This window comes from Epinephelus fuscoguttatus, linkage group LG7 (genome assembly GCF_011397635.1).
Source record: "Epinephelus fuscoguttatus linkage group LG7, E.fuscoguttatus.final_Chr_v1".
Classification (NCBI taxonomy): domain Eukaryota; kingdom Metazoa; phylum Chordata; class Actinopteri; order Perciformes; family Serranidae; genus Epinephelus; species Epinephelus fuscoguttatus.
In genome coordinates this window covers 45,860,213-45,873,308 of record NC_064758.1, presented here as the reverse complement: position 1 = coordinate 45,873,308, position 13,096 = coordinate 45,860,213, and the positions used below count along the sequence as shown (strand labels likewise).

Sequence of the window (13,096 nt, the reverse complement as noted above, 5' to 3'; positions counted from 1 at the left end):
TCCACTTCATTTGTGTCTCGTGTCTCATTTCACCTCTGTCCCTCTGCAGCGGGACACCAGTAAAAATACACCACTGTAACCAGCCCACTGTAAAAACCATCACTGCTGTGAAAACTTGTCTCGCTGAGTTATCTCTGCTGATAAATGTCTTTTTGCTTCATTTGTCTCTCGTGTCTCCTTTGATCAAGTCACTGCAGCGGGACACGAGTCCTGCACTGTAAAACTACAACAACTGTAACTACTGTAAAACTGTAAAACCGTAAAACTAAAAAATACAAAACCTGTAAAGTCGGATCACTTTTATTCATACATCACATTTAAAAACAACACAAACAGTAAAAACAGCAGCTGATATCTGAGGAGGTCTGAGAGCTGCTCAAACTGTCAGAAAACAAAAAGACAAGTGTTATGAGAACAAACTCATTTTCATGTCCTGGATCATGTTTACAGGTCACGTTATCGTTTATCACATGATGGGTTCAACTTTCAACCAAACAGGTGTCTGTTTTTAATGACGCTGACGGTGAGCGAGACTTTGGTGTCTGCAGCTGACGCCCGACTGAAGTCACTCAGAATATCTGTATGTTATTTAATACTCATAAACCTGAACATTGTCTGGGTGGTGCTGAGTCAAACAGGTGGATGTGGTTGTAAATTTGGACTTCAGGTGCGTCGAGGTGTCGAATCCATCGACACTTAAAGGTTCAAGAGGAACCAGCTGAGACGTCACTGTGGGACAGGAAGTAGAAATCAGCAACTTTAACTTTAATTAAAAGACATCTGAATTAAAATAAGTTCCTCTGAGTCTGAGAAAGTTAACAGACGTTAAAGAGCAGGAAAACCAGAAAAAATGATGGTCGATGACATCATCATGTTGATGACATCATCATGTTGATGTCTGAGCCACAAACTGTTTTATTATCTGACGAAACAAAACTCAGTTCAGACAGAATTAAATACAAGAGAAGAAGAAACATGAGGAGCTGATGGTGAAGACAGACGGCTGCTGACATCATCAGTGATGTCACAGCCATCCAGTAAATCTCCAGCCTGACTCAGAGTTACTGTTCCACTGATGAAGACGAGGATGAGGTGAGCAGCTGGCAGGAGTGATGAAGATGATGATAATGAACAAAGGGAAGTGATGTCACTGTTGTTGCTGCTCCAGGTGGAGACAGTTCATAGACAGGTAGTGAGTTCAGTCCAGTGGGTCCCAACCTGAGGGGTCGGGCCCCTCCAAAGGGTCACCAGGTAAACCTGAGGGGTCGTTACAGCATTAATGGGACAGAAGAAGAAGAAACTAAGCTCTGATACAAAGATCTGATTCACCTTTGGGACTTTTCTCTTTGACTGTTAGTGAAGCACTGATCATCTGAACACTTACTGAAATGAAATGTGAAAAGTTTAAAGAAACTCGGACACGTCAGAGACACGATGAGGAGACGTGACAAGAAGTCACGACCAGGAGCCACGACTGGTCCAAAAGGTCGAGAATCACTGGTTTAATATGTTTTAATGTGTTTCACACTCAGCCAATATTTTCTGTTAAATCTTTATCTGATAACTACAAATAAATGTAGTGGAGTGAAAAGTACAACGTTTACCTCTGTGATGGAGAGGACACATTAGCCTCTTTTACACCGCCAGATTTTCTGTGAATGTTGAGCTGATTTGCCGGCCAGCTGGGCGCCCAATTTTCCGCCTCGTAGGGTAGACATATTGGCGGAACGCTTTTAGTTTAAACAGACCGAGGCGGCCTTCTGCAACGGGAGGGGCTGTTGATGACTTGTGGGAGGAGCTGTTGATGACTTGTGGGAGGAGCTGTTGATGACTTGTGGGAGGGGCTGTTGATGACTTGTGGGAGGAGCTGTTGATGACTTGTGGGAGGAGCTGTTGATGACTTGTGGGAGGAGCTGTTGACTTGTGGGAGGAGCTGCTGATGACTTGTGGGAGGGGCTGTTGATGACTTGTGGGAGGAGCTGTTGATGACTTGTGGGAGGGGCTGTTGATGACTTGTGGGAGGAGCTGTTGATGACTTGTGGGAGGGGCTGTTGATGACTTGTGGGAGGGGCTGTTGATGACTTGTGGGAGGAGCTGTTGATGACTTGTGGGAGGAGCTGTTGACTTGTGGGAGGAGCTGCTGATGACTTGTGGGAGGGGCTGTTGATGACTTGTGGGAGGAGCTGTTGATGACTTGTGGGAGGGGCTGTTGATGACTTGTGGGAGGAGCTGTTGATGACTTGTGGGAGGAGCTGTTGATGACTTGTGGGAGGGGCTGTTGATGACTTGTGGGAGGGGCTGTTGATGACTTGTGGGAGGAGCTGTTGATGACTTGTGGGAGGAGCTGTTGATGACTTGTGGGAGGAGCTGTTGATGACTTGTGGGAGGAGCTGTTGATGACTTGTGGGAGGGGCTGTTGATGACTTGTGGGAGGAGCTGTTGATGACTTGTGGGAGGAGCTGTTGATGACACGTGTGAGCCACTGGCGGTGGATAAACAGGAAACAGCTGATAGCAGGAATTAGCGAGCAGCTAGTAGCAAGAGGGAAACACAAACCTGACAGACACTGTAAAGATGAGCAACTGGGGAGACAAGGAATTGCGCGCCCTCCTTGTCCTCGCAAACGAAGAGGCCATTAACCGTCAGATGACGGGGACGGTGAAGGACGGGCCGACTTACGAGAGAATCGCCAAAGGACTGACCAGCCGCGGCTTCCCTCCCACGTCACTGTTTACGTCACACGCTGAGCTACAGGTTTTGTTACTTGCTCACGCCCCCCATTGCCCCGAAAAAGGCACATTCTGTATAAACAAAAGTAGGTAGGCGGCATTTTGCTGCACTCCCCGATTTTGTTTTTATACTGCCAATGCTGAAAAAACACTGATTGGGCTTTCCTGCAAATTTGCACAACTCCTGTTTAAAAAGGACACATAGAGCGGGGGTGTCAAACATACGGCCCGGGGGCCAGAAATGGCCCATCAAAGGGTCCAATCCGGGCCACTGGATGACTCTGCACACCTGATATTAACACACCTGTGAAGGCTGAGAGGAGTCGGGCTAAACAGTGAGGAGATGCTTCATGTATGATGTTGCCTCAGAGGCTTCTTCACAACGACCAGAGAACAGCTCTCTGAAATAACAACGATACTTCCTGTGGTCTGATTTAAAGATATTAAACATTGTGCAAAATATTATCAACCAGCAGCTTCAGTACAAAAGAATCTGAATCAGACTTCTGTATTTAAACAATACGGGTGGTGGTGATGTTGTGTTCACACTGGGCACGAATAAAACAATTCCCACACATGAATCACATGAAGTCAATGTAAAGATGCAAAATATACCAATGAAGCGAGCAGCAGGAGTTCACATCATACACTGATTCACAAGAGTTGAAAAATCAGAAGTTAATCGACCGTATTGCACCGTGACAGCCAATCAGCACTGAGATCCTCCAGGACAGATGATGGTGAGGACGAACCAGCAGAAGTTCATTCATGGATTCAGTGATTTCACACACGCATGACACGAGTCAACACAAAATGTTCTAGTGTTCAAACTGGTGTGAGTAACACAGCGCTGGTGTGAACACAACATCACACTGACAAACCTCAGATTGTAAACAGTTTGTGAGGCTGTTAGTTAGTTAGTTTAACCTGCGCCTTTAACAGCTTCCATTTTAGTAGGACATGATGTGAAAGTCACATGTGATGAAGGTGAGGAGTCGACTGACTGATGTGGAAAAACTGAATGCTGAATTTGAACATATGCTTCTTAATTTATCACAGCTGTGGATCATTTGTTTTGTAAACAGATGAACATTTTCAGAATGAATAAAAAAGGGAAAAACTTCAAGGTGTTGTTATTTATAGGTTACTGTGTGATGGTTTCACTGGTCCGGCTCCACTGCAGATCAGAGTGGACTGTATGTGGCCTCGAACTGAAATGAGTTTGATGCCCCTGGTGTAGAGGAACATAACATGAGAATACTCAGGTAAAGTAAAGTCACCTCAAAACTGAACTCAAAGGTCCCATTCATGCTTTCAGGTTAAGAAACACATTATTGTCTCATCCTGTCTGCCTGAACACACACCTGTAGTCACCGTCTTTATCGTACGTTCACAGGAGTTACATTGCCAGGCAACAGCTTGGGTCCGTGTTTACTTCCTGTCAGCTGATGTCACTCACACTGCAAGACATTAAAAAAGAAAACGGTTAAAAAGTCCAGTTCAGACCAAAGATTGGCAACGAGACGAAACTGTTTCAGAACGTCACAGAGAAAAGTGTCAGCGGTGTGAACTGGCTGATGATGTCACCTGACACTCAGCTGGTCAAATGGCCGGTGGCTGGTTTTAAAGCACGTCACCTGTTTCAACAGCCAATCAGCTTGTAGTGAAGTCAGCTGGTCAAGTCAAAATGACCACAGATGCTCCGTCCCCACTGAGCCCTCTGTTTCTGTCATTCAGATAAAATATCATAGGGAAGAAGAAGAGTGGTGTCGTTACTGTCAGGAGAGAATTAACATCTGAAGACAAAGTCAGACTCTGAGGAAACATCAACAATAAGATGTTTAATAATGTCACGTGTCGTCGTGCTTCATGCAGGAGAAACTTTTTTTGGCTTCTGTGCAGTTTTATATTTGAACTGACTGAACGTCATGTCGGAGTTAGATTTCTCCGAGTGAGTTTTCACTGTCTGTACCAACCCAAAAACTCCCACAATGCACTGCTGTGTTTCCTGCCGGCCTGTTTTATCTGTAAATGCACACTAAGAAATCAAAGTACAAGAATGGACCTAAAAAGGTACATATGCTTTGTCGCCCCAGCAGTACCCTAGCAGAGTACAAGTATGTACCTTTGAACAAGGTACATACTTGTACCTTCTTGTCTGTACCTCTAAAGGAATATTTCTGTACCCCTAGCGATAAAAATGTACCTTCATGTCCTGGTACAAAAATGTACCTATTGGAAAGGTACAGAACTTGTACCTGATGAGGTACAGCTGGAGCGACATGCCATTTTGTACCTTTAAGAGACAAAAACATACCCTTAAATTCAGAGACACAAACATTTGCAATTATTCACCAAAATTTATTAAAAGTATTAATTAGTTTACATCCATTAACAAAATCACTTTTACATGTAAACTAAGCCAAACAAAAAAACAGTGCTTTTCATTGCGTAACATGTTAAAGTTGAGTACAAAATTGAGTAAAAACCACACTTACAAAATACAAATTCATAACTCATGCAGGGTAAGATTCAATTTCTTAACTGTTATGACACTTAAACTGGAGACATCAGGCTTTTCTGAGCCATTCATGAAACAGTTTTAAATGCAAAACACTTCAAATCTGAGTATAAAGTACAGAACAAAATTCAAATTTATAACTCATACAAGATATTAATTCTGCATAAAACACAACATTAACAAAATGAAAACATGCGGTATGCGTTTCAATTCCTTCAGAGCTTAACACAAAACTGAAAGCATCAGGCCCAATGAGCTGTTCATTAATCAGCTTTTAATGCAAAACACTCAAGCAGTTAAACACATCCAGCTATCCTGAAACTTTCTGCAGACTTGTTTTCATATTTACTTTTGTCCCTGTTTACACTTACCATTAACAGCCATACCTGATGATCAGAGTGTCAATCTGTATTTTGCACTTTAAGTTTAAATCACTTATCTGGCTACAATCTGGACAGGAGACTTGTGTTAAAGGCAGGTGTAAAAAGGGGCAAAAATTCTGTCTCGTAATACTTGCACAACACGAAGCATTCCATTCATCTGCCCTTGCCAAAACCTTGCAAGCATTTATACAAAATGTCTCAATCCAACATACAAATTATCGTCAACTGTGTATGTGTCAAGTGATGTGTGGTCCAACTCATCTCCAGGTTTGAGCAAAATCCAATCACTGTCTACTTTTACACGATATGCATGAAAATGTGAGTCAAAGAACAATGGAAGCAACATTTTACTGCAAAGCACCCACATGGTATCAATGTTAATAATGTATTTGATCTGCCCAAACACAGGAATTTTTTCAACATGTAAAAGGTCCAATGTCAACACATCTCTAACAGCATACTTGATATTGTCTACAGTCATTTCAGAGACACGCTGAATTATTTTTCCCTCTAATTCTACATCTCTGAAGTTGACACTTGCTTTTAGAGCAGTCTGAAGGTCAATGGGTAGAGACAATAATGGTGTGCTGACACTTCTACCAGGCACCTTTTCAAAATCACCCAAGATATTCATAGGGGAAAATTCCCAACATTGTTTGAGCTGGTGACGATTACTAAGGGTCACTGTTATGTTTATAAAATTTCGACAGTTATTAGTCAGATTCTTAAAATACTGATGCTTTCCTTCGAATCTCATACACCAAAGAGAACGAAGAGGACCATACAATGACATAAGTCTTGGATAATGTATAAGATAATGACATTTAGGTGTTAAACGGTTCCAAATACCTCTGTCATCTCAGAGAGGAATGCAGTTACAAGTAATCCTAGACATGCCAATTCATCTTTCCTCACTTTAGCTGCCATGACAATATCTGCAATATCTCTACATAATAATAACACGTGCCAGTATCTGCTGCCAGGAGGAATACGGTGCCCCATTATAAAAGGCAACAATCTAAAAAGACACCATTTTTGAGTAGCTGTTCCTGCAATCCCTGAAGTTTGGAGAAGTCGTTCAGACAACAGCACAGGCTTATTGGCCTTGTCATTCTGACCTATGCAGAATTTTTGAAGCTCTTCATTTAGCTCAGTTATAGTTATATGCTTTTGTCTGTGTGCTTCGCAAATAACATGCTTCATTGTCAGTGGAACAACTCCCTCCAACATATCGTGCATGATGTCTGGAGGCAAAGACTTGGTCACATCAAAATAACCTAAAGCATCAAATGAATTAGGGCCATGTACACCATACAAAGCAGCATTTTCCTTGTTATGCTGGACACACTGGAGATGATATTCGTGGACTTCAGTGGTTCTCAGAACAAAATTATCTTCCAGGAATTTGTGTTTAACTTCTAAATGAGTTGCCATACAGTAACGACAAATTCGACCCGAGTTAAAACACTGGCGGAAGCCACCGATCATATGAGCTGACAGATTGTCAGCTGAAAAAAAGCTTTGTGCTCTGTTCCACAGACACTTATAATTAAGCCTTCAGTAGAAAGCCATTTCAAGTCATCTATCATTGGTTTCAATATGACGTCCATACCAAATTGTTTCACATGTGAATAACGAACCAGCAGAGCTAAGTGAATGTGCTTAAGTTGAGATCGATACTTTCCACTCAAATTTCCAATAGTGTAGTAAAATGCACACAACTTATATTTAGTTCTCTTGGAGCCTAAAGGGTTAACTATTTCAAATTCATCTTCATATAAATGAAGCCTTAAAGCATCTGGATGCTCTCTGAAAAACAAATGTTCCTTAAAATAAATACCATCTCTGTAATCCGTCAGAAGCTCTTCATCTTTGACCTCGTTATTTTCAGATATTATTTGATCCCAGACATCTTCATGAGAACAGTATTTCTTTAGAACTTCAGAGATGGGAACATAGGAATAGGTTCCTATTTTTTGCCCTGAAGAGCCTCTCAGTGTGTAGTGTAGAGGTTCTGTATAGTCCATCTTGGTCTTACAGTGTTCTTTAATCATGTGTGGAGAACGAACCACCTCATAAGCTTTATCAAAGAAATCAGATGAGTGCAAAACTTGCTGAAGTTCAGGGCACTTTGAAATATCAAAACCACTTTTTTCAAGATGGTGAGAAATAAATGAATCATAGTTTTCTTTGAAGAAACCAAAGAGAAATTTCACATCATCAGTAATGTCTTGTTGGACTGACAAATGTAGAAGGTTTTCTCTCTGCATTTAAGAATGAATCCAAACAGATTATCTCTGAAATCTTCTAATAGTTTATCTAAATTTGGCTCAACTGTTTGGGGATCAGAAGCACTTGGATCAGTCTCAGAATTTTGCTGATCCAGGTTCAAGCTATGTTGCTGTACTGTGGACTCAATGGGACAATCATTTCTATTATCAGAAGGCCTAAACACAAAGCATCTGTGCTTCCTGTACACATGTTTTCTAAAAGAATGGAAGCGGGAAAAGTTGACAGGCAATCACCTACCCCACAGGTGATACTAAAATTTGGTTCATGTGCATGAACAAGTCCAACATGTTGGAGCAGCTTCCCTAGAGTAAATGTCCTTCGAGTGCACTTTGGGCACTGGTGCAGTTGAGGCATGATCTAACACAGAAGGTTAATCAGTCGGAGTACAGTTACTGGCAGGGGCTTGTCTCCCTCTTCCACAATACTGACAATGCCTCTGAAGGAAGGTCAGTGTGTTTTTCAGGTGCAGTGGGTAGGTAATGTTGAAAGCAAAATACATACTGAAGGCTGTTATGAAGGCTTCATCAAGGCCTGTGCACTGGCACACATCTACTCCATCTACTTTCACCACACTAAGCCCTCTTCCTGTGATCGCCATTTTCCAGTCATTGTCCATCAGTTGTATGGTTGGATAGGGTGTAGCAGGGTCCCCCTAGGTAAGAAAAACATGTACAATATATCAACAATTATGTTAAATAATCTGACATGGGTTTAATCGGTACATAACCCATTTAAGTCTATGCCAGACTTTTCACATAATATATAATGTATTTCTATTCACATATTAAATAATTCTACAACTGAATCAACAAAATTTCAAATGCAATTAATCTTTCAGTTTAGCCATATTTTTTTCTGTATAAATGCAGCAAATTTACGTTGAAAATTTCCTGTAAACAGAGAGGTGGGCTTAAGGGCTTTACACTAACCTTATATTTTTCATACTACAAACAAACACAATATTAATACAGATGAAGACTGTGTTAGTTTTAAAAAGTTAATGTTTAAATCAAGCATATCTACATGAGGCAGTTAATTCCTGTATTCAAGCAATCTTTTCCTGAGCATGTATTTGCATGAGGTCTACCAGTACAGTAGGACAATCCAGATGCCTACCTCTCCCATTGTGATGTAGTGTTCAGTCTTTTCTCTGAAGATGGATGGCAAGAGGATAAGCCCGGCCCTTAAGTCGATTTCTGCAATGCAGAAAAATATCCTACATTCACGATCACACATTTTCAAGTGTGCAATGTGGTAATTACAGCAGATCTACTGTCAGGTTCATTAACAAGGTGACTGTCACTACCTGGTAGATCCTCAGCTAATGCATCCCGTCTTGCATCAGTGTACTGTTTTGCGAGGGGAGATTTTCCCTCGGCAAGTTTCAGCACATTTGGCAAAACTCGAGCAAAGCCCTCTTTGAAGCGATGACAGAAGCTACTTGTTGAAGGATGGATTCGATCAACCTCGTCAAAAAACTGTAGAATATACATGAAGACATTATTATTAACATTAAGTACATCATTTAAAGTAATTGTAAGTCATACAATTGCTGTTAAGCCTCAATACTATGGCTTTTACAGACTGTAACTGACTGTAACAGACTTTTAATTTATTTATTTTCAGTGACTGCAAATGTTACAATATTCTAAATTATTACACATATTGATAATGGTCCCCTGTAACATGCAAGTTTTTTCACTGTACATACTCCAGCAGGCGTCCTTAAGTATGGGTATTTGTTGAGTACATCCCCCACAGACATCCCTTCCATGATTTCGCGACGTCGCCAGGAAAATGTTCGCGCCATGCGGTCTTTGACAGTTGAGATGTCTGGATGCGTCTTCCGATACTCACTTTGTAGCACGTTCACATGGGCCTCAACAGATGCGGAATCCTCCCCAACACAAATGTCCTTTGGAAAAAGGACAGAGACAGATAATGCTCAGATAGCGACAGATAATGACAGAGATATATCCTAAAAGTCTGCACACTCATTCTACATTAAGGAGCTTTGGATAAAAAATATCCACTGAACTGCATGAAATATTTGAGACATACAGTAGTGTCCAGTCAGAGGAAGGATGGGAGTAGAGTATATACAAAAAATATTTAAATGTCTATAATATCAGCCTCATATTGTCTTGCACTAAGTGTTAAAGTAAAAGTGATTAAAAATGTGAGTATAAGTTATGCATATGGCAATGGACTTACAAATGTTACATTAGCTGGCTTTCGGCACAAACTCATTGATGCACTGGTGGCTTTGGACTGTCTTGTGTGGCCAAACTTCTCTTTCAGCTTTCTGACTTCACTGTCGCTGAGAAGTGGTGCACGTTCTGCTTTAAATTTCCGCTTTAGGGACATGTGCCAGGTGTGCTAGTAAAAATAAAACACATTTGATTATTTGCCATAATTCAGGTAAGGATTAAGTAACAATACCTTATGCAAATATATACATACAGATAAGTCAATGATTTAAAAACAAAACAAGAATGCAACTTACATAGCCATTCCCCTCCATATCTCTCAGGAAAGGGTATTTCATAATCAGTGCTTTGGCAACTTGAATATATTCTGCGTTGGTTGGATACCTAGTTCAAAGGTAGCCATAAACTTTAAAACAACCTCTTAGTTTTGTCTAAAGATAATTTCACAATCTATGAGGATCACAAGTAGTTAAGTTGTAGTAGCAGAGGTTACAGTTATACTTACAGGGTGTATTCTGCCATCATTTCATACAGCACTCTGATTATTTTGTTGCGTAGTTTTGGTACTTTGTGACATGGTTCCTTGGCATCAAGCCTCATCTGGACATCTCTGGGAAAGGTTGGAAGGACAATCACAATGGGTAGTCTCTTGCGAGCTGGTCCACCACTGCAATGCAACAAGATTACAGTGTTTCCCAATTATGGACCATTGACCAGCAGACAGCCACAATATGTGCAAGTCTGTGACAAACTATAAGCTGAACCAAATTCAAGAAGACTGAGAAAACACCATATAATAGAAATTCTTCACCCAGAAAGCTCTTGCTCAGACCTGTTCTCGCTGCTCACATGGAAACTTAGAGTTTGGCATTATTGACAAAATCAAACCTCTTTCTTAAATACCAAAAACTTCTAGCATTGACAAAGCTCTTCAAGCTCATTTTCCTGTTCACATTTGTATGGACAACTCCAGAAAAAATATGATAGGTGGGTCTTATTAGCTCCCATTTTTTCTACAATAGATACAAGCCTTCTTTCAGGCTTTGATTTGGATTTATTTGGGTTAAACAATAGAACATACATGATAAAACATGTGGATTTGAACCCAGAGGATAGCATAATGAAGTACTAAAGCAGTTCCATTGTGGTCCTTGCTGGAAAACAGATAAAACATTCAGCTGTTTTTTTTTTTTGTTTTTTTTTTAAAGAAAGCCTAGGAATGAGGTTTAAAAAACATGCGGCAAAGATGTGACATTATTTTGGGATGACTACTCTATTAGTGGTTTTATAAAAGTATTTTCACACAAGAAAATGTTTTTAAAGAATCACTAGTAATGTGGATATAATGAATAAACAGGTAAAGCCATTCAATATTCATTTCACTCAAGATACAACTGTCTAATAAGTTGATGAAATTTAAACATTTTACTGTAAAGCTGCCTTTTAAGACCAGGAAAAGCCAGGATTAAGCTTAAAAAAAAATAAAATAATCCCACAATTTCTAGTTTCATTTCACAATGTCTCACTATATACCGTTATCAAAAAACAGAACCACACACCATGCAAATGAGCAGACAACAACCATCATTAAAAAAATATTGATTAATTTTTACGTTAGGCATATTAACCCCTTGAACACTTATTTTCCCTAAAATCCCCCCTTAGGTAGCTTCAGTTAGAGAAACACAAAATGTGTTTCCATATTGTAAGACAGTGGCACATCTATATTGTGTTGAAGAAATTAACCACAACTGCCTTTTAAAAGTTTCATGTACTTACTTTGGATCAGCTGAAGGCTGAGGCTGGAGCTCTGCTGTAGACTGAACTGGTACTGGCTCCAATGTAATGATGGTCTCACCCTCCTTGTATTGGTGCACAAACTGTTGAAATTTTATTTGCTTTTTGAAGGAACCATCAAACAGGTATCCAACCATGGCTTCAGTGAGTCCACAATCCACCGTTTCTCCATCCACGTCATTTTCTGAGACAGACATAGACACGCGCGCGCACACAAACACACACACACACACACACACACGCAAAATTACAACACAGTTATGGGCCAATAAGTGTTGAACACATGTATACACTTAGGTGCAACCAAATGTATGGGAGAGATGAGGAGAGCCATCGGCAAATGGCATTTTAACGTTAGCTTAACTGTATGAATGCTTGCTAGCTAAACCATGAGCTAACGTTAACGTTAGCGCACGTATCTGCCGTGTTGCATCCGAAATCCCAAGCGAAGCTTAAACACACCAAGCTCGTTTCAACTCGTGGACATTTCAAGGCAATTTGGCATTAACGTTACATAAAAAACTACAAGCTACACGGCCAAAATGTAATTTAAAACTTACATGACAGAAGCACAGGCCGTCGGATCGGAGCGCACGGTAAAGTCACTGTCGGAGGACGAGCAGAACGTTACTATGTCACGAGCACATGCCACAGCAAACTGCGGGAGGCAAACGGGTTGCCACACCCAAGTCTGCAGGGCCTCCATAAGGGAGTGACAATGAATAACTTACAGGAAAAACAAGTCCCTACCTTATTTATACAGTCTATGGTCCCTACAGAGCTCAACGAAACCGTGTAAATACTTGTAATAACGTTACTTATAAAAAATAAAAAATATATTAAAATAGGGAGTAATAGTGATGGCAAGTGGAAGCATTTCAATCTGCTATACTGACAGTTTATTAACTAAATGAACAAAATTGCTCAAAAAAGTATCCTGTCACAAAGTTAAACAGTTTACATTCTGAAATAGCTAATAAGAATGGAACTTAGCTGATCTGGAAACAAACCTATAATGTGGTTAATCTAGTAGTTAGGCTTGTTAAGTTAGCTAACGTTAACGTTAGCTAAGCATAAGTAGCATGAACAGAAATGAAAGGTCCAGTTAACTTACTTACCCCTGAATTTCCTTGCTTCTTCTTCATTAATTTGTATTCCAGCTTC

The 13,096-nt window shown here is 40.4% G+C and overlaps 1 protein-coding gene across 1 annotated transcript in view; it reads right to left on the bottom strand.

Moving 5' to 3' along the window:
* LOC125892368 (uncharacterized) overlaps positions 1-13,096 on the bottom strand; it is a 15,476-nt gene extending 2,380 nt beyond the window's left edge. Inside the window, exons 1-11 of the mRNA XM_049582338.1 lie at positions 13,051-13,096; positions 11,915-12,116; positions 10,641-10,802; positions 10,432-10,519; positions 10,140-10,304; positions 9,637-9,840; positions 9,232-9,403; positions 9,042-9,121; positions 8,355-8,577; positions 1,219-1,257; positions 1,012-1,100 (exon numbers count right to left, since the gene is read on the bottom strand). Of these exons, the coding sequence (XP_049438295.1) occupies positions 1,012-1,100; positions 1,219-1,257; positions 8,355-8,577; positions 9,042-9,121; positions 9,232-9,403; positions 9,637-9,840; positions 10,140-10,304; positions 10,432-10,519; positions 10,641-10,802; positions 11,915-12,069 (1,377 nt within the window). The 5' untranslated portion in view covers positions 12,070-12,116; positions 13,051-13,096. The remainder of the gene's footprint in view (positions 1-1,011; positions 1,101-1,218; positions 1,258-8,354; positions 8,578-9,041; positions 9,122-9,231; positions 9,404-9,636; positions 9,841-10,139; positions 10,305-10,431; positions 10,520-10,640; positions 10,803-11,914; positions 12,117-13,050) is intronic.